Source organism: Trachypithecus francoisi, unplaced genomic scaffold, assembly GCF_009764315.1.
Source record: "Trachypithecus francoisi isolate TF-2019V2 unplaced genomic scaffold, Tfra_2.0 Contig01579, whole genome shotgun sequence".
In the NCBI taxonomy this organism is placed as follows: Eukaryota; Metazoa; Chordata; class Mammalia; order Primates; family Cercopithecidae; genus Trachypithecus; species Trachypithecus francoisi.
Window position 1 is genome coordinate 34,069,107 of NW_022681442.1, and position 19,689 is coordinate 34,088,795.

At 46.1% G+C, this 19,689-nt stretch overlaps 1 protein-coding gene across 1 annotated transcript in view; it reads right to left on the reverse strand.

Annotated features, from left to right (window-relative positions):
* Positions 1 to 12,063, reverse strand: part of PI4K2A (phosphatidylinositol 4-kinase type 2 alpha) — a 38,196-nt gene extending 26,133 nt beyond the window's left edge. The window contains exons 1-2 of the mRNA XM_033186790.1: positions 11,563 to 12,063; positions 285 to 485 (exon numbers count right to left, since the gene is read on the reverse strand). Of these exons, the coding sequence (XP_033042681.1) occupies positions 285 to 485; positions 11,563 to 11,997 (636 nt within the window). The 5' untranslated portion in view covers positions 11,998 to 12,063. The remainder of the gene's footprint in view (positions 1 to 284; positions 486 to 11,562) is intronic.
* Positions 12,064 to 19,689: the final 7,626 nt, after the last annotated feature.

Sequence of the window (19,689 nt, forward strand, 5' to 3'; positions counted from 1 at the left end):
AGCTGCGATTCAAAGACCAAGGGAGCCATAAATATGCAGTAGAAGCTTGTGAATTTCCTAAAATTGTATGCAAAAATTGTGTGTGCATCCTTCAAAAGATAGCCTTCATCAGATGATCAAATCATGAGCCTAATCCTGCCAACCTCCCGAAAAAAGATCGAGAACCCAGACTTAGGGTATATAAATGGCCCCACTGGACCCAAGGTCCCACTAACATGTAGCAGGGCTTAGGCCCCAGGAAACTGTGGCCAGGCAGTAAGGTTTCCTGGAGATGGGTCACTGACCTTTGTACGGGGAACAATGTTGAGTTCCAGTTTTTGGTCCACTAGGCTGGCCCCTGCCTCTGAGAGATAGCCCTGGTTGAGGACAAGGCAGTCACGGCCAAAGCAGCAGGGACAGCACAGCTTCTGCAGCCACTTGGTCCACTTAGGATTAAGATGCCCATAGGGCTCTTCATTCTTGGGTTTGAAGACAGCAATGATCCTCTACAAAGACGAAAGAAAAAGAGGATGTTAAATCCGAGTTGACTGAAATAGCCCACAGACCAAGTCAGCAGGAATCTAGAAAGAAATGAGAGGGCATAGGCGGACAATTCCTACTTACAGTCAGACTCAGGTTTCTCCCAGTTGGTAAGAGGAAGACAGCAGCTCGTGTTGGCAGCTAAGAGACCCACTGCTAGAAAGGGTTGTGGCCAAAGAACATATTAAGTCTTCTTTTTCTTCCTTGCTCCTTTATCCCTCTTCCCCATCTCTTTTCCCTCATGTAAGTACCTACCTCTAACTTGGTGCTTCAAACAAACAAGGTAAATAGATTGCTACGTTTCTAGGAGCAAGATACAGAAGCAGGCCAGGTACAGGGACTCATACCTGTAATTCCAGCACTTTGGGAGGCCAAGGCGTGCAGATCACTTGAGGCCGGGAGTTTGAGACCAGCCTGGCCAACATGGTGAAACCCTGTCTCTACTAAAAATACAAAAAGTAGCTGGGCGCAGTGGTACACATCTGTAATCCCAGCTACTTGGGAGGCTGAGGCATGAGAATCACTTGACCATGGGGGGGAGGTTGAAATGAGCCGAGATTGCCTGCATTGCACTCCTCACCCTGGGTGACCAAGTGAGACCCTGTCTCACAAAAAAAAAAAAAAAAAAAAAAAGTACAGAAGCCAATTCAGGCCGGGCACGGTGGCTCAAGCCTGTAATCCCAGCACTTTGGGAGGCCGAGACGGGCGGATCACGAGGTCAGGAGATCGAGACCATCCTGGCTAACACGGTGAAACCCCGTCTCTACTAAAAATACAAAAACTAGCCGGGCGAGGTGGCGGGCGCCTGTAGTCCCAGCTACTCAGGAGGCTGAGGCAGGAGAATGGCGTAAACCTGGGAGGCGGAGCTTGCAGTGAGCTGAGATCCGGCCACTGCACTCCAGTCCCGGAGACAGAGGGAGACTCCGCCTCAAAAAAAAAAAAGAAGCCAATTCAGTGGTAGATCTTGAGTCACTGGCAGCATCTAACGCCAATACGATACTGCTTCCTGCCCTCCGGAAAGATATAATATCCTAATGCACAAGGGCTCTAAAGTAATCTTTCCCCCAAAAAAATGAGGAATTAACTGATCACAGATCATATGTTATCTTTTTTGGCATGCGCCCCTGCCCTATTTATCCTACAGGATCTTTGTGTACGTGGTATGCCAGAAATTTAACACCATAAACTCTAATTTTCGAAGTTACATATATGCACACTGTTGTTCTGCATCAATTACAGAAAAACTTTTTTAAAAACTTTACCAACTGGAAGGAATTAAAGAAGGTATTATGGGCCGGGCATGGTGGCTCATACTTGTAATCCCAGCACTTTGGGAAGCCGAGGTGGGTGGATAACCTGAGGTCAGGAGTTCGAGACCAGCCTGGCCAACATGGTGAAACCCTGTCTCTACTAAAAATACAAAAATTTGCTGGGTGTGGTGGCATGCACCTGCAATCCCAGGTGCCCGGGAAGCTGAGGCAGGAGAATCACTTGAACCCAAGAGGCAGAGGTTGTAGTGAGCCGAGATCATGCCACTACATTCTAGCCTGGGCGATAAGATGGAGACTGTCTCAAAAAAAAAAAAAAAAAAAACTATTATGGAATGAGGTTAAGGAAATTCCTTCATCAATGATAAAGAGATTTCCTCTCACAGCCTTATTATCCAAAGAGAAAAATCACAGCAGGAAAAAAGACTCTGCTACTTGATTAGAATGAAGCTCTCTTAAGTAATTCTGATAGGCAAGAAACCAGGACATGAGATGCCACACAGATTAAATTCATTTTCTGTAGCAGACAGTAACTTAATCTTCTAAGGTCCTTGGAAATACAGGATGCCTAGAAACTATGGCCCTCCCTCCTGAATGTTTTCTTCAAAAGGCCAGTCAGCCCTCTGAGATTGTTTTACATTCATCTCATTCCCTCCAGTCCCCAAACTGGTAATTCAAGGGAAAAAAGCAAATATGTGGCCGGATGTGGTGGCTCACGCCTGTAATCCCAGCACTTTGGGAGGCCGAGGCGGGCAGATCACCTGAGGTCGGGAGTTCGAGACCAGCCTAACCAACATGGAGAAATCCCGTCTCTACTAAAAATGCAAAATTAGCTGGTCATGGTGACACATGCCTGTAGTCCTAGCTAGTCAGGAGGCTGAGGCAGGAGAATCGCTTGAACCCAGGAGGCGGAGGTTGCAGTGAGCCGAGATCATGCCATTGCACTCCGGCCTGGGCAATAAGAGCGAGAGTCTGTCTCAAAAAAAAGAAAATAAAAAAAAAAAAGCAAATATGCTATCCAAGTGATTCATCCTCATATCGTAAGACTCTCCTTGTCCTCTCCACCCCACAGCCTACTCAAGCTAGTCTGGGTCATAAGACATTTTCCTGTGGGTGTCACTTCCTGAATGGCAGGTCACAGCAGACAACATGCACCCATCCGCTTTCACCAACTCAGTACTCATATTAGGAATTGGCTAGGTCCATGTTGCTAACAATAACCGGTCGATCTTGAAGCCAGCTCCTTTAAAAATGCCCTCCAAGGATTTGAGAGGACAAGAAAAATACAGAACTCCTCCTTCTCCCTCCAAAAAGAATCGATTTATTCTTAAAGACAAACTAACTTGTTTACTGGCAAATGCAAAATGCATATATTCACATCATAAGTCTTCAGAATTACTTTCTTGTCCAAAGCAGTTAGCTAAAGGCCTCAGCAGTCTTCTCTGTCTCTGTTCCCCTGGAACCCCAGCCTCTTAATAACAAAGCAGCAGTAGCAACAGGCTCACAACTCAGAAAATGACTGATGAATTCACTGTAACCCTCCGGAACCTAGACAGGAAAATCAAAAGGCAACCTGAAGCATGTCCCAGAACCCAACAGTCAGTTCAACTGAGGCACATTACGGAGTTCAGGAAGCTGGTCCGCAATGAAAGGGAGGCCAAGACACTCCTATTATTACTGGAGGCTGAAAAATACCAGGGCGAAGGCCAACTGGTAAATACTTCTACTTAAAGAAAGAAAAGGTTGAGCATGGTGGCTCATGCCTATAAGCCCAGCACTTTCAGAGGATGAGGCAGGATTGCCTGAGGCCTGGAGTTTGAGACCAGCTTGGACAACACAAGATGCTGTCACTGATTTTTACAAATTAGCCAGGAATCATGCCTGTAATCCCAGCACTTTGGGAGGCCAAGGTGGGCGGATCACCTGAGGTCAGAAGTTCAAGACCAGCCTGATCAACATGAAGAAACTCCATCTCTACTAAAAATACAAAATTAGCTGGGCATGGTGGCCCATGCCTGTAATCCCAGCTACTCGGGAGGCTGAGTCAAGAGAATCGCTTGAACCTGGGAGGTGGAGGTCACAGTGAGCCGAGATCGCGCCATTGCACTCCAGCCTGGGCAACGAGTGAAATACCGTCTCAAAAAAAAAGAAAAAAAAAGGCCGGGCGCGGTGGCTCAAGCCTGTAATCCCAGCACTTTGGGAGGCCGAGACGGGCGGATCACGAGGTCAGGAGATCAAGACCATCCTGGCTAATACGGTGAAACCCCGTCTCTACTAAAAAATACAAAAAACTAGCCGGGCGAGGTGGCGAGCGCCTGTAGTCCCAGCTACTCGGGAGGCTGAGGCAGGAGAATGGCGTGAACCCGGGAGGCGGAGCTTGCAGTGAGCTGAGATCCAGCCACTGCACTCCAGCCTGGGCGACAGAGCGAGACTGCGTCTCAAAAAAAAAAAAAAAAAAAGAAAAAAGAAAAAAAAAATTAGCCAAGTGTGGTGGTATGCACCTGTAGTCCCAGCTACTCAGCAGGGAGAATCCCTTAAGCCTAGGAGATCAAGGCTGCAGTGAACTAGGAGCATGCCACTGCACTCTAGCCTGGGTGACAGAGCAAGACCCCATCTCTACAAAAGAAAAATTAAAAAACAACAAAAAAGAAAGCAGAATTTGAAGGCCAAGATTGCAGTCAAGTGTCATTTAAAGACTGACCTCTCAAACATTTCGATTTCCTTCTACCATAAGGAGAATAAGAAGCATTTCAATGACTCCGAAAGCATGAGTAATTATGGTTACGTCAGTAGTACAGGGGTTTCATTAAAGAATACTGCCTGGACTAGATCAATGAGGGAATGCTAGAGTATGAAGGACAGAGGAACAAAAGGGCATTCAGACAGAAGGGGAGACAAGTGCCTTTCAAGACTAAGTGTAGGCCTCAGTTCAATTCAATTATGTTAGCATTTGCTCAGGACCTAGCCTGTGCAGAAAGATGTGCAAGCATTCCGCAGGCATTTGGTGGCTTTCCTAGACAGAGAGGTAAAATAGCCTCTGGCCTAATTTCCAATGTTCACTTCATAAAATCAACGATGCTCCTGAATAATCAAGAATACGCTCCTCATTGTTCTCCTCACAGAGAACAAACTCTAAAACCACTCAAATTGGAAAGACACCCACCAGCATTTAGCTGGAAAAGAAAACAACTACTGCCTGATTTTTCCTCACTATCCACTCTCTTCTTTAATAGATCTTCAATTCCTTTATTATATCTAGGAGAGAGCATCAGTTTGATGCCAATATTATGAAAACAACTTTTCTTAACACCCATTTACTAATCTCCCCTCTTAACAAAGGAGGGGTGAGGTACAGATAGCTTAAGCAGTAGCAGTTCATGAAGTTGGGAATAAAAACCAAATTACACAAGAAAGCAAGAGGTCATGCACCAGCTGGTGTCAGAACCCACAACCAACTACTGGAACCTGAGCCCAGTGCAGTGGCTCACACTTATTATCCCAGCACTTGGGAGGCCAAGACAGATGGATCATTTGAGATCAGGAGTTCAAGACCAGCCTGGCCAACATGGTGAAACCCCGTCTCTACAAAAAAATGGAAAAAATTAGCCAGGCATGGTGGCACGTGCCTGTAGTATCAGCTACTCAGGAGGCTGAGGCAGGAGAATTGCTTGAACCTAGGAGGTGGAAGTTGCAGTGAGCCGAAATCACACCACTGCACTCCAGCCTGGGCAACAGAGCTAGACCCCCTCTCAAAACAAGCTAACAACAGCAACAAAAAATTACTGGAACCTGGAATCGAGGAGGGTCCTATATCTAACCAGCAGTGACAAGAAGGAGGGTGTCATGCTATGCTAAAAGAGGCCCTTTCTCCCAGAACCTAAAATGTGAGACAGTTCAAGCATATCATTCATATCACACAGTGAAATATACAGAAATGACCTTTCATAAAAGTCTTCTTTTAAAGTTTAGTAAACATGAAGTGGACAGTTCTCAAACTTTTTGGTCTCAAGACCCCTTTAAACTCTTAAAAATTAGGCTGGGTACGGTGGCTCATGCCTGTAATCCCAGTACTTTGGGAGGCCAAGGCGGGTGGATCACCTGAGATCAGGAGTTTGAGATCAGCCTGGCCAACATGGTGAAATCTTGTCTCTGCTAAAAATACAAAAATTAGCTGGGCATGCTGGTGGGCACGCCTGTAATCCCAACTACTCAGGAGGCTGAAGCAGAAGAATTGCTTGAACCTAGGAGGCAGAGGTGGCAGTGAGTCGAGATCATGCCACTGCACTCTAGCCTGAGTGACAGAGTGAGACTTCATCTCAAAAAAAAAAAATTATTAAGGACTCCAAAAAGCATTTGTTAATGTGGGTAAAGGCTATATTTGCCTTCAAAATTAAAACAAGTGTTTCAATTTTGAACAAACTATACTTAATAATTAAGTATTCACTTTAACTATACTTAATACTTAAATACTAATCTATAAATTTATTTTATTTATATTATTATAAAATTATATTTATTCTATTAATACTAATTCATTAATAATAATACAAATAAACCCATTGCATGTTAACATAAATGACATATTTTTATTTAAAAAACTATATTTTCAAAAGATATTTTAGTGAGAAGACTGGCACTATTTTACATTTTTGCAAATCTCTCTAATGTCTTAATTGAAGACAACTGTATTCTCATATCTTAGTATTCAATCTGTTTCAACATCACACATCATGTAGTCTCTGGAAATCTCCACTCTCCACTCATAAGTAAATGAGAATGAAAAAGGCAAATAAAGTCTTAGAATTATGATGAAAATAATTTTGACCTGTGGACCCCCAAAAAGGAACTCCCAGAGGTCAAGGTCCCTGGGCCACACTCTAAGAACCGCTGTATTCTATGGTATAGATTGGAGGAAAATAGCAGTCCTTGATTTAGTTATTTAGGTTGAGAAGCCTTATTTACAAGTTCATTCTTACAAAAGGAAGGGAAGGGCTTGTCCAAATATATAAAACTATCCAGGCACAGTGGCTCACACCTGTAATCCCAACACTGGGAGGCCAAGGCTGCAATGAGCCAAGGTTGTGCCACTGCACTCCAGCCTGGGCGACAGGGTGAGATACTGTCTCAAAAATATATATATAATAAAATATAATAAAATTATTTTACTAAAACATTAAGAGGCAGTCAAGTTTGTATGTCATACATGTAGGTCTTGAGATTTTAAGCATCATCTACCAACTCTTATAGCCTTATTCGATGCCATGTACCCAAGAAACCCTAATTCAGCAGTTAGTAGGAATGTTTTTAAAAACAAAACCCAAAACACTCTGATTGAGCTGCCCCCACTAAGTGCCAGGAACTACATCAGGGGCTTTCATGTGTGATATGTCATTTAATCCTCTTAACCTAGTGAGTCACATGCTGTCCTATGATTCTTGGCAATGTGAACAAATAGTATTACTCCACGCAAAAGAGAAAACGCTCAAAAAATTCTTTTGCAGTTGAGTGAGCATGAAACCTGAAGCACAAGGAGGTAAGTGAGGAGGAGTAATGTGTGTACTCTCCCCATGACTTCTAGCATTTTCCATCTGTTCCTGGACCCCACTGAGACAGAAACCATCCAAAATTGAGAAATAGGACCAGGGCTGTTATCTTCAAGAATCTTTCAGACTGTCTAAGATCCAAAAGTGGCTGTGGCAGAAAGTGTTGGTTCTCCCAATCTCTGTTCCCCCTTGTTCCCTGGGCACAAGACCCATGATTTGTACCTGAGCAAAAAAAAAAAAAAAAAACGGCTATAGTTCCCAGCCACTACTATAGCTAAGTTTTAGACAATGGGATATAAGTAGAAGAGTCTCCTACAACTTCTATGAACTGCCTTAAAGGATGGGGGCATATTAATCCTTTCCCTTTCCTTCTTCCAACTGGCTGAAAAGCAGACAAGATGTTTGCAGCTTGAGCGGCCATCTTGGACCACGGAGTAGAAGCCACATTCTAAGGATGGCTGATCAGCTGGCAGGAAGAACCCTATGTCCCCAATAAAGTAAAATGTCATGCCAGCCCTGAGCATGCCTGAGTAGCTAGTCTATAGACTTCTTTTACATGAGGCGTAAATGAACCTTTCTTCAAGTCATCATTATTTTAAAATATCTGTCACATATAGCCAAATTCAATACTAACCAATACAGTAGCTGAGAAGAGAATTCAGAAATTTTGTTTTGTTTTGTTTTGTTTTTGAGACAGTCTCACTCTGTTGCTCAGGCTAGAGTGCAGTGGTGCGATCTCGGCTCACTGCAACCTCCACCTCCCAGGCTCAAGTAGTTCTCCTGCTTCAGCCTCCCGAGTAGATGGGATTACAAGTGCCTGCCACAGTGCTCAGCTAATTTTTGAATTTTTAGTAGAGATGGGGGTTTCACTATGTTGACCAGGCTGGTCTCGAACTCCTGACCTCCAGTGATGCGCCTGCCTCGGCCTCCCAAAGTGTTGGGATTACAGGCGTGAGCCACCGCGCTTGGCCAGAATCTGAAAATTCTGATGACTGAGTCTGAGGGACCAAAGAATAGTGGTGAGAACATGAACTCCACAGCCAACCTGCCTGGGCCCAATCCTGCCTCTACCACTTACTAGGCGTGAGACCTTCGAAAAATTAGTTATACCATCGGTCTGTGTTGTCACCTGTGGGGATAATAACAGTACCTACCTCTTGGCCGGGCGCGGTGGCTCAAGCCTGTAATCCCAGCACTTTGGGAGGCCGAGACGGGCGGATCACAAGGTCAGGAGATCGAGACCATCCTGGCTAACACGGTGAAACCCCGTCTCTACTAAAAATACAAAAAACTAGCCGGGCGAGGTGGCGGCGCCTGTAGTCCCAGCTACTCGGGAGGCTGAGGCAGGAGAATGGCGTGAACCCAGGAGGCGGAGCTTGCAGTGAGCTGAGATCTGGCCACTGCACTCCAGCCTGGGTGACAGAGTGAGACTCCGTCTCAAAAAAAAAAAAAAAAAACAGTACCTACCTCCAAGGGTGGTTATAAAGATTAAGTGAGTTATTATTTGTAAAGCACTGAAAGGAATATAGTAAATGCTATGTAAGTATTTGTTTAATAAAGTAAATACATTTGGAGGAGAGCCAAAGATGACAATTCCAACTACAGTAAGTCTGTGGGCCAGTCTAACCCACCACAAGCACTTAGAAAGTGCCCTTTGTTCTAAATCACATTTGCTTCACTGGAAGCAGTATGGGTACATCAAAAAGTTTTGTCAGGGCATCTGTGTTTTGACATCCCCTATGAGAAAGGATAGTGGCCAGGAAGTTTTAGAGACCAGAATCCCTAAATCACCAAGTAACATACCTATGGTATATCCTTCTCTGTGGCCTATGTACTGAGATGGTAGTACTTTACCTGCCAGGTAGAGATAAAAGATCATATTACTTCCACCTGTTAAAGCACCAGCTCACTTCTCAGCTGACCTCACCCACTTCCAATGCAGCTGTAACAGTGTCATGAAAGAAAAACAAAAATATTCCTCCTTCTCCTGTACCTATCAAAGATAATCTTAGCCCCTTCTTACATTTGCCAACAAACTAAAAATACCCTCTGCCCACAAAAAAAGGACAGGCATGGCGGGTCACACCTGTAATCCCAGCACTTTGGGAGGCTGAGGCAAGAGGATGATTGCTTGAACCCAGGAGTCTGAGACCAACCAGGGCAACATAGTGAGACTCTTGTCTCTACCAAAAATAATTTTTAGCTGGGTGTGTGGTGCATGCCTGTAGTCCCAGCTACTCGGAAGCTGAGTGGGAGGACCTTCAGCCCGGATGTCAAGGCTGCAGTGAGCAATGAGACTGCACCACTGCACTCCAGCCTGGGTGTCAGAGTGAGACCTTCTCTCGAAAAAAAAAAAAGAAAGAAAGAAAGCATCTGGCACTCACATTTCTTTGCTTCTAGAAATGATGGTTCCCACTTGCGCTTGCAAGTTCTTTTATTTAAGAAACTTGGCCCAGCACTTTGGGAGGCCTAGACAGGTGGATCACGAGGTCAGGAGATCGAGACCATCCTGGCTAACACGGTGAAACCCCGTCTCTACTAAAAAATACAAAAAACTAGCCGGGCGTGGTGACGGGCGCCTGTAGTCCCAGCTACTCGGGAGGCTGAGGCAGGAGAATGGCGTGAATCCGGGAGGCGGAGCTTGCAGTGAGCTGAGATCCAGCCACTGCACTCCAGCCTGGGGGACACAGCGAGACTCCGTCTCAAAAAAAAAAAAAAAAGAAACTTGGAGGCCGGGTGCGGTGGCACACCTGTAATCCCAGCACTTTGGGAGGCCGACGTGGGCAGATCACAAGGTCAAGAGATCGAGACCATCCTGGCCAACATGGTGAAACCTCGTCTCTACTAAAAATACAAAAATTAGCTGCGCGTGGTGGCGCATGCCTGTAGTCCCAGCCACACAGGAGGCTGAAGCAGGACAATTGCTTGAACCCTGGAGGCGGAGGTTGCAGTGAGCCGAGATCGTACCACTGCACTCCAGCCTGGCCACAGAGCAAGACTCCGTCTCAAAAAAAAAAAAAAAAAAGAAAGAAAAGAAAAGAAAATTTGAAAGACTTATTACTCTCAAAGCTTTCCTCAACTCAGTTTATGTAAACTGTTTGTTCTCTAATTCTTGATTAATTCAGGGACAACTCAAACTCTGAGTGAATAACTAGATCATTCAATGAACCGAACCAAGAGCTACAAGTAACAGCCCATCCTGGCCACTGAGGACTCCTATCGAAACAGCACCCTGGCCATCTAAAGAGTTCACACAAGAGAGATATCAGGGAAAACCTGAGGAAACTTTGACACCCTTAATTTAAACAACAATACATCTTTCCAATGACCCATTCTAGCACACCTGAAAATTTCCCTGAAACTTCCCTGAAAACAGGGAAGACTTGATATTTCTTAAATTCTGCAGTTCTCAAAAGGATAAAGGTCACTTCTCAGATGCCCTGGTCACTCCATGCCCCATCCTATCACCATCTCCCTTTATATATAGGCAGGGGACAAAATAAAGGTCAGCAAACACTCTGCCTAAGCTGAAAAAGCAGGCTATTGATAGCCTTGGGAGAGAAATGAAAGTAAAAGTAGCTGACGGCCCCATGTTTCTAAAACTCCAAGTTCTATCTAAACTTTGGAGCCGTCAAAAAGGATCTGAACCCTTTACCAGAAGTGAGCAAAAACCAGGGCAGATGAAACTGGTGAGTCCGCCCACTCTTTCTTCAACGTCTGTTAATAAGAGTTGGGACGGTGGCAGTGACATCCCCCACAACACAGAAGGCTGGAACAGAATTCTCAGATCCCCTGATGGGTCACCCATCCTCCTCCGTGAACAGCGACACACTGGTTCGGTCGGTCCAAAAATAGAGAACAGGCCTAAAGCCCCAAACCTGTAAGTCAGCGGCCGAATAGCAGTCCCAGTAGTGTGAAGCTAAGTATCCTACTAGAAAGCAGTCTCTGTCCAGCGGCGGATTGCCCCACCACACTGCTGGGCCCCCGGCCCGTATCTGGTCAATTTCCTCTTTTCATTTTCCGCTCACTCCTCCCCCACCAAGCAGGTTCTGATTTATTTCTCCATTCCGCAGAACGTCCCCAGCTCCAGTCCTCAGTGGCATCCCTAAATCCTGCCAGGGACTGGTACTGTGAAGTTTCTCCCTTCTCCCTCCGGCTGTGCGAAGCCTCAAACTCCCCAGGAGCGCCGCCGGTCCCCAGCCCGCGGCAGCGGTCCCCACCCCGGCACTCACCCCCTGAAGGTCCTTGACGAAGTAGCTTCCGCTGGAGCCCTGGTAGATGCGCTCGGGAAAGATGCAGCGCTCGATGGCCAGCTCGGCCTGCCGCACCACCGCCTCGAACTCGGGATCCTCCGGGAACTCGTTCCGCTCGCGGTGGGCCTGAGCGGCGTGCGCTGCCGCCGCGGCCTGAGCGGCCAGAGCCTGGGCCTGCGCCGCCACGGTTTGGGTCTGGCCCTGGGCCGCCGCGCCCCGGGCCCGATCCAGCAGAGGCTGCCGCTCCCGGTCGTGGCCCGGCGAGCCCGGAGGAGAGGGGCCCGAGCCCGCCGCCGCCGCCACTCGGACCGCGCCCCCGGGCACCTGCGGAAAGTGAGCGCCCGAGCTCGACGGGAAGGTGTAGTCCGGGGGTTGGGCCCGCTCGGGGGACACTAGTGGGCTCGTCTCGTCCATCCCTCAGTCAGCCGGCTCCGGGATCCGGCGCGCTGCACACCACTGCGCTCGCGGCCGCGACCAATCCGTGACATCCCCCAGGCCCCGGCCGGCCAACCAGGTCGCGACGCTTCCTTGGCCCCGCCCCTAACCTTCCCTGTTTACTTGGCTACGAATAGGCGCGGCCCCTCGCGCGCGAACAGTAGCCAATCAGAACCTGCTCCTACGCAATCGCTGCCTCCGCATTTTTCTCCCCGTCACCTTCTGTGAAGACTGCGCATGCTCCAGGACCCAACCGTGGGTCAGACACTTTTTCTGCCCCTGGTATCCCAGCGCCGCGCTTAGCTTCCAATTGGCTTACTGGATTTGGGCGCTTTTAAAACAGCAACCTTCCTGTCAGTCACTCATTGAGTGCTTACTCTGAACCGGTTGTGAGATTGGAGGAATCTCATCTATGTATCTTCATTCATTCAGTCAGGCACTCATTCATTAATTGAGCACGTACTGTATGTTCTAAATGCTAGGGAGACAGCAGTGAAGCAAAGAAACAAAGCTGCTGCTCTACCTCGATGAAAGGTTTTTTTTAGGGTTTTTTTCTTTGTTTGTTTCTTGGGTTTTGTTTTGGGTTTTTTTTTTTTTGAGACAGAGTGATCTGTCTCCAGAAAAAAAAAAGACAGGGATCAGGTGATCTGCCCACCTCGACCTCCCAAAGTGCTGGGATTACAGGTGCGAGCCACTGTGCTTGGCCTGCAAGTTGGTTTTTAAAGGAAAAGAGGCAGTTCCTAACTCGTTTACCAAGAATTTACATTAAAATAACAAGTTATAGATTGGCTATACATTGTACTTTGTATCCCAAATTCTTATCTCAGTTGACCTAACGTATTTCCAATGTAGATGTAACAGTGTCATGTTACACTTCAAGTTCACAGGAACTTGAAGGTAATGGGTGAAGTAGCTAGTCAGGATAAAATGTCTTAACAATTGCCTCCAGGTTTTCCTAGGAACCCCTGAAGATTTCTTTTTAAATTATTATTATTACTTTTTTAGAGGTAGGTTATCTCTGTGTTGCCCAGGCTGGTCTTGAACTCCTGTCCTCAGGCGATCCTCCTGCCTCAGTCCCCCAGAGTGCTGGGGGATTACAGGTGTGAACCACCCACAGTGCGGCCAAAAAATAAAAAATTTTTAAAAGAAAAAAACCCACCAGGCACGGTGGCTCACACCTGTAATCCCAGCACTTTGGGAGGCTGAGGCAGGCAGATCACTTGAGGTCGGGAGTTCAAGACCAACATGGAGAAACCCTGTCTCTACTAAAAATACAAAATTAGCCTGGCATGGTGGCGCATGCCTGTAATCTCAGCTACTCGAGAGGCTGAGACAGGAGAATCACTTGAACCCAGGAGGTGGAGGTTGCAGTGAGAAACTCTGTCAAGAAAGAAAGAAAGAGAGAGCGAGAAAGAAAGGGAGAGGGAGAGGGAGAGGGGGAGGAAGAAAGAAAAGAAAGAAACCATTGCCCCAGAGTGTGGGTGTGGAAAGCATGACTGAAGTCCCATACTCATGTCTTTGAGCCAATAAATCATGCATACATCACACAGAGCTCAGACTGCTCTAAGCTATCTTTCCTTCTCAACCTTATAGGAGTTCAAGGTCAGCCTGGGCAACATAGCAAGACTCCATCTATTTTTAAAAAATTAATTTTTTAAGGAGTTCCTAGGAAAACCTGGGGGCAATTGTTAAGACATTTTGTTCCTGACTCACTGCCTCACCCATTATCTGCAAGTTCCTGTGAAGATACAAACTTGTGATACAAAGAATACTGCATAGCCAATTAATATCTTTTTTTTTTTTTTTTTTTTTTGAGACGGAGTCTCCCTCTTTCGCCCAGGCTGGAGTGCAGTGGCCGGATCTCAGCTCACTGCAAGCTCCGCCTCCCGGGTTTATGACATTCTCCTGCCTCAGCCTCCCGAGTAGCTGGGACTATGTTACACTGTGCCTGGCCCAGCTGCTCAATGCTTATTTGTTAATTGAAGAAAAATATGGTCGGTGAGCCTAAGAAGTTCTTACCACGAGGTAAGAGTCCATCACTTTTATTCACACTGTAAAATCTCAGTATCTAGACACAGTAGGTGCTCAGTACATTACTATTCATGAGAAAGGGAAGGAAGATAGAGTCCCTGCCCTCAGGCTGAAGGCATGTGACTTTCTGAGACAGTAGGAGAAAAAAAAAAGCCAACAAAATGAGCTCAAAACTCCGTAACAGTTCACAAATTAACTGAGGCAGGCTGCAGCCTTAACAAAGCCTTTATTTTATTTATTTATTTATTTCAACCAGAATGCTCAAGGATCAAGCAAAGGCTTTAAGTGGGTCATGTGCTATCAGCTGAGTCTTAAAGAAAGAGTAATTAGATTGCTGGAAAAAAAAGGAGAGAGGAAAAAAATGGTCCACCAAGCAGGAGTTTCCGGAGAAAAAGAGGAAGGCTAAGTCTGGTAGGCAACATAGAGCAACCTTCTTGTTTCTAGGGGAAGCAGAGTTAAACTGAGTTACCAAGGGCCTGGAAACTAGAACAGAATGAGACTAGCCTGGACAACATGGTGAAACCCTGTCTCTACTAAAAATACAAACATTACCCAGGCTTGGTGGCTCATGCCTGTAATCCCAGCTACTCGGAAGGCTGAGGCAGGAGAATCTCTTGAACCCGGGAGGCAGAGGTTGCAGTGAGCAGAGATTGTGCCATTGCACTCCAGCCTGGGCAACAAGAGCGAAACTCAGTCTCAAATAATAATAATAATAAATCCATGGAATACTGTTTCAGTTAAAATTTATACAAACAAGCCAGGTGCAGTGGCTCACGCCTGTAATCCTAGCACTCTGGGAGGCTGAGGCGGGTGGATCACCTGAGGTCAGTAGTTCAAGACCAGCCTGGACAACATGGCAAAACCCTGTCTCTACTAAAAATACAATAATAATAATAATTAGCTGGTCATGGTGGCACACACCTATGATCCCAGCTGCTCGGGAGGCTGGGGCAGGAGAATCGCTTGAACCTGGGAGGAGGAGGTTGCAGTGAGCCGAGATCGTACTCCTGCACACCAGCCTGGGTGACAGAACAAGAATCCGTCTCAAAAACAAAAAAAAAGGTATACAAACACTACCTTCAAAAGTGTAGACTGTACGGCCAGGCATGGTGGCTCACACCTGTAATCCTAGGGGAGACCGAGGCAGGTGGATCACAAGGTCAGAAGTTCGAAACCAGCCTGGCCGACATGGTGAAACCCCATCTCTACTACAAAAAATTAGCCGGGCATGGGGGCAGGGGTCTGTAATCCCAGCTACTCGGGAGGCTGGGGCAAGAGAATCGCTTGAACCTGGAAGGTGGAGGTTGCAGTGAGCCAAGATCACGCCATTGCACTCCAGCCTAGGCAACAGGGCCAGACTCCATCGCAAAGAAAAGAAAAAAAAAAAAAAGTGTAAACTGTAATGGTTGGAAGCATGGGCTTGGAAATCAGAGACATTTGAGTTTGAATTCAGTCTCCATGGTGAGCAGTTGTTTTAAACAAATTACATAACCTCTCTAAGCCTCAGTTCCTTAACCTATAAAATGGGAATAATCATCCCATGATTATTGAACCAAGAATCAATATAATGTTATGTGAAGCACTTAGCGTATAAAGCATGACTCTCTAACAGGAAAAATAAAAATAAAGCACTTAGCATTGTGTTTTGTACATAAAGAGCACTCAACATATGGTAGCTTTTTGAAAAAAATCACTGCTGATGTTATTGTGGATGTTGTTTTTGTTTTTATGCTTAAAGTCACCAGCAGACTAGACGTATGGGTTTTCATGAATCATGACAGGTCACAGTTACCAGTATTTCTTTTTTTTTTTTTTGAAACGGAGTCTCGCTTTGTCGCCCAGGCTGGAGTGCATTGGCATGATCTCAGCTCACTGCAAGCTCCACCTCCCAGGTTCACGCCATTCTCCTGCCTCAGCCTCCCAAGTAGCTGGGACTACAGGCGCCCACCACCACACCCGGCTAATTTTTTGTATTTTCAGTAGAGATGGGGTTTCACCATGTTAGCCAGGATGGTCTCGATCTCCTGACCTCGTGATCCGCCTGCCTTGGCCTCCCAAAGTGCTGGGATTACAGGCGTGAGCCATCGTGCCCGGCCTATCACCAATATTTCATAATCATTCTTTCTTGAATCAAATTATTGCCACTACTAACTAAAAGTACAAATTGAAAGCACTATTATTTAATTATATGTATGGGAATGTCTTAAACATTTTTGGCCAAATAAACCATTCTGAACAAAAGTCCATACGGATGGTTAAATTGCCCCTTTCAGTTATAATACATGCACTTCCTTTTCCTATCTAGACCTCAATAATCAACCAATGCCTGACTCTTATGGCCTAGGGTCTGTAGCCACATAGATACTCTTTTGGTATCGTTCATCTCGCTTAGCCTGTAAGCTTCAAATTATCGTAAAGGAAAGGTCCCAGATTTAGAGTTCTCCCTGGAATTCTGAGTTTTTTTCTCTCCAGAAACCCCTCTGTCTTTTATTTTATTTTTTTTATTTTTTATTTTTATTTTTTTTGAGGCGGAGCCGGACTGGAGTGCAGTGGCCAGATCTCAGCTCACTGCAAGCTCCACCTCCCGGGTTTATGCCATTCTCCTGCCTCAGCCTCCCGAGTAGCTGGGACTACAGGCGCCCGTCACCTCGCCCGGCTAGTTTTTGTATTTTTAGTAGAGACGGGGTTTCACCGTGTTAACCAGGATGGTCTCGATCTCCTGACCTCGTGATCCGCCCGTCTCGGCCTCCCAAAGTGCTGGGATTACAGGCTTGAGCCACCGCGCCCGGCTGTCTTTTATTTTATTAAAAAAATTTTTTTGGCCGGGCACAGTGGCTTACACCTGTAATCCCAGCACTTTGGGAGGCCGAGGAGGGTGGATCACGAGGTCAGGAGTTCGAGACCAGCCTGGCCAACATGGTGAAACCCTGTCTCTCTTAAAAATACAAAAATTAGCCAGCTCCATCGCCCAGGCTGGATTGCAGTGGCATAATCTCAGCTCATCGCAACCTCTGCCTCCCGGGTTCAAGCAATTCTCCTGCCTCAGCCTCCCAAGTAGCTAGGACTACAGGCAAGGGCCACCATGTCCGGCTAATTTTTGTATTTTTTAGTAGAGATGAGGTTTCACCATGTTGGCCAGGATGGTCTCGATCTGTTGACCTCATGATCCACCCACCTCGGCTTCCCAAAGTGCTGGGATTATAGGCATGAGCCACTGTGCCCAGCCTAGACATTGTTTTAAATGCATTGCATGGATTAACTCATGGAACCAGCTTTACAATATCCTGTGATGTTGGAAACTGAGACCCAGGGAGGTAAAGGTAATATGCCCATTGTCATTCAGCTGGTAAATGGCAGAGCTGGGTCCAAATCCAGGCAGACTGTTTCCATGCTCTTAACACTATGTTGATTCTTATTAAATATCCCTATGAAATATGTCTCATATTCATCCCCTTTCTTTCATCTCCACTGATGCCACATGAAACTTTCAGGATATGTTAGTTGCATTATTACGATAACTTCTGAGTTTGTTACTTTGCTTCTAATCTCTCACTGGTCATCTCTGAGTGTCACTGCCAGACTAATTTTCATAAAATACTGTTTGTAGTATCTCATTCCCCTGGCCCAGAAACTGCATTTTATTTATTTATTTATTTATGTTTTGAGACAGGGTCTCTGTATTAACCAGGCTCAAGCAATTATCTTGCCTTAACCTCCCGAGTGCTGGGACCACAGACACTTGTCACCACACTCAGCTAATTATAAATGCCATAAGAGTAGCAATCATGGCTTTTCAAGCCTGTCAGAACCTAACATCATGCTGTACTCACATTGTTTAAGAAATAAACATATGGATACACGGATTGATGTGCATGATATTTGGGAAGATTTGCTCCAGTCTTGGCACTATATTTTATTTATTTATTTATTTATTTATTTATTTATTTATTTTTTCTTTTTTGAGGCGGAGTCTCGCTCTGCCGCCCAGGCTGGAGTGCAGTGGCGCGATCTCGGCTCACTGCAAGCTCCGCCTCCCGGGTTCACGCCATTCTCCTGCCTCAGCCTCCTGAGTAGCTGGGACTACAGGCTCCTGCCACCGCGCCCAGCTAATTTTTTTGTATTTTTAGTAGAGACGGGGTTTCACCATGGTCTCGATCTCCTGACCTTGTGATCCGCCCGCCGCGGCCTCCCAAAGTGCTGGGATTACAGGCGTGAGCCACCGCGCCCGGCCTATTTATCTATCTATCTATCTATCTATCTATCTATCTATCTATCTATCTATCTAGTGAACCAGAAATAAAATTCTAAGCCCCCCAACCAAATGAATGGGCTCCTCCTCTGGGCCAAGGGCATTCCTAAATTAACCTGAAAAACTAGTTGAGGCCATGATGAGAAGTGGGAGTCAGACATGCCTCATTATATTCTCCTCCTTTTGGAATTCAGGACCAGCATTTAACATTAAAGCAGATAGCTGGGTGCGGTGGCTCACGCCTGTAATCCCAGCACTTTGAGAGGCTGAGGCAGGTGGATCACCTGAGGTCAGGAGTTCAAGACCAGCCTGACCAACATGGAGAAACCCTGTTTCTACTAAAAATACAAAATTAGCCGGGGTGGTGGTGCATGCCTGTAATCCCAGCTACTCGGGAGGCTGAGGCAGGAGAGTCGCTTGAACCTGGGAGGCAGAGGTTGAGGTGAGCCGAGATTGCACCATTGCACTCCAGCCTGGGCAAAAAGAGCAAAACTCTGTCTCAAAAAAAAAAAAAAAACATTAAAGCAGAGAACTTAAGGTTGACACAGCAGACTCTTTGTAGCAATGATACCAGCATTGACAGATAGCAGACCCCATCTGTCATGATAGCAGGCAATGGTGTCTTTTGTGGTGAAAATCTACATTCTGTAGAAAATCCCCTTCCCTTTCCAGGTCTTTTTCCTGATCCAGGAGAGAACTAACTAAGAGTCTGATACCTTTTTAAATCTGATAAGAAACACTGGCCAGGCATGGTGGCTCATGCCTGTAATCCCAGCACTTTGGGAGGTAGAGATGGGAGGATCGCTTGAGCCCAGGAGTTCAATACCAGCCTGGGCAACATAAGGAAACACCGTCTCTACAAAAAATACAAAAATAAGCCAGGCATAGTGGAATGAACCAGTAGTCTCAGCTACTTAGGAGGTTGAGGTGGGAGGATCACTTGAGCCTGGGAGGTCAAGACTGCAGTAAGCCATGATCCAGCTACTGCACTCCCGACTGGGTGACAGAGGGAGACCCTGTCTCAAAACAAAACAAAAAGCAAAGAAACATTTACAATCTATGCTCTCTGTAGCCTGCTACCTGTAGCCTTCTCTGCATAATAAAAATCTTGATTTCCACAATTCTGTGTGTGTGTGTGTGTGTGTGTGTGTGTGCATATCTTAGTAACAATTCCTTAACTTAACCCAGACATTCCCTTCTATGGGTTCCAGGTCTTTAAACTCTTTCAACCAATTGTCAATCAGGACATCTTTGAATCCACTTACATGCTGGAACCTGCCACCCCCACCTCCTTTCGGGACCAAGCCAATGTACATTTGACATGTGTTGATTGATGTCTTATGTCTCCCTAAAATGTATAAAACCAAGCAGTGGCCCAACTATTTTGGACA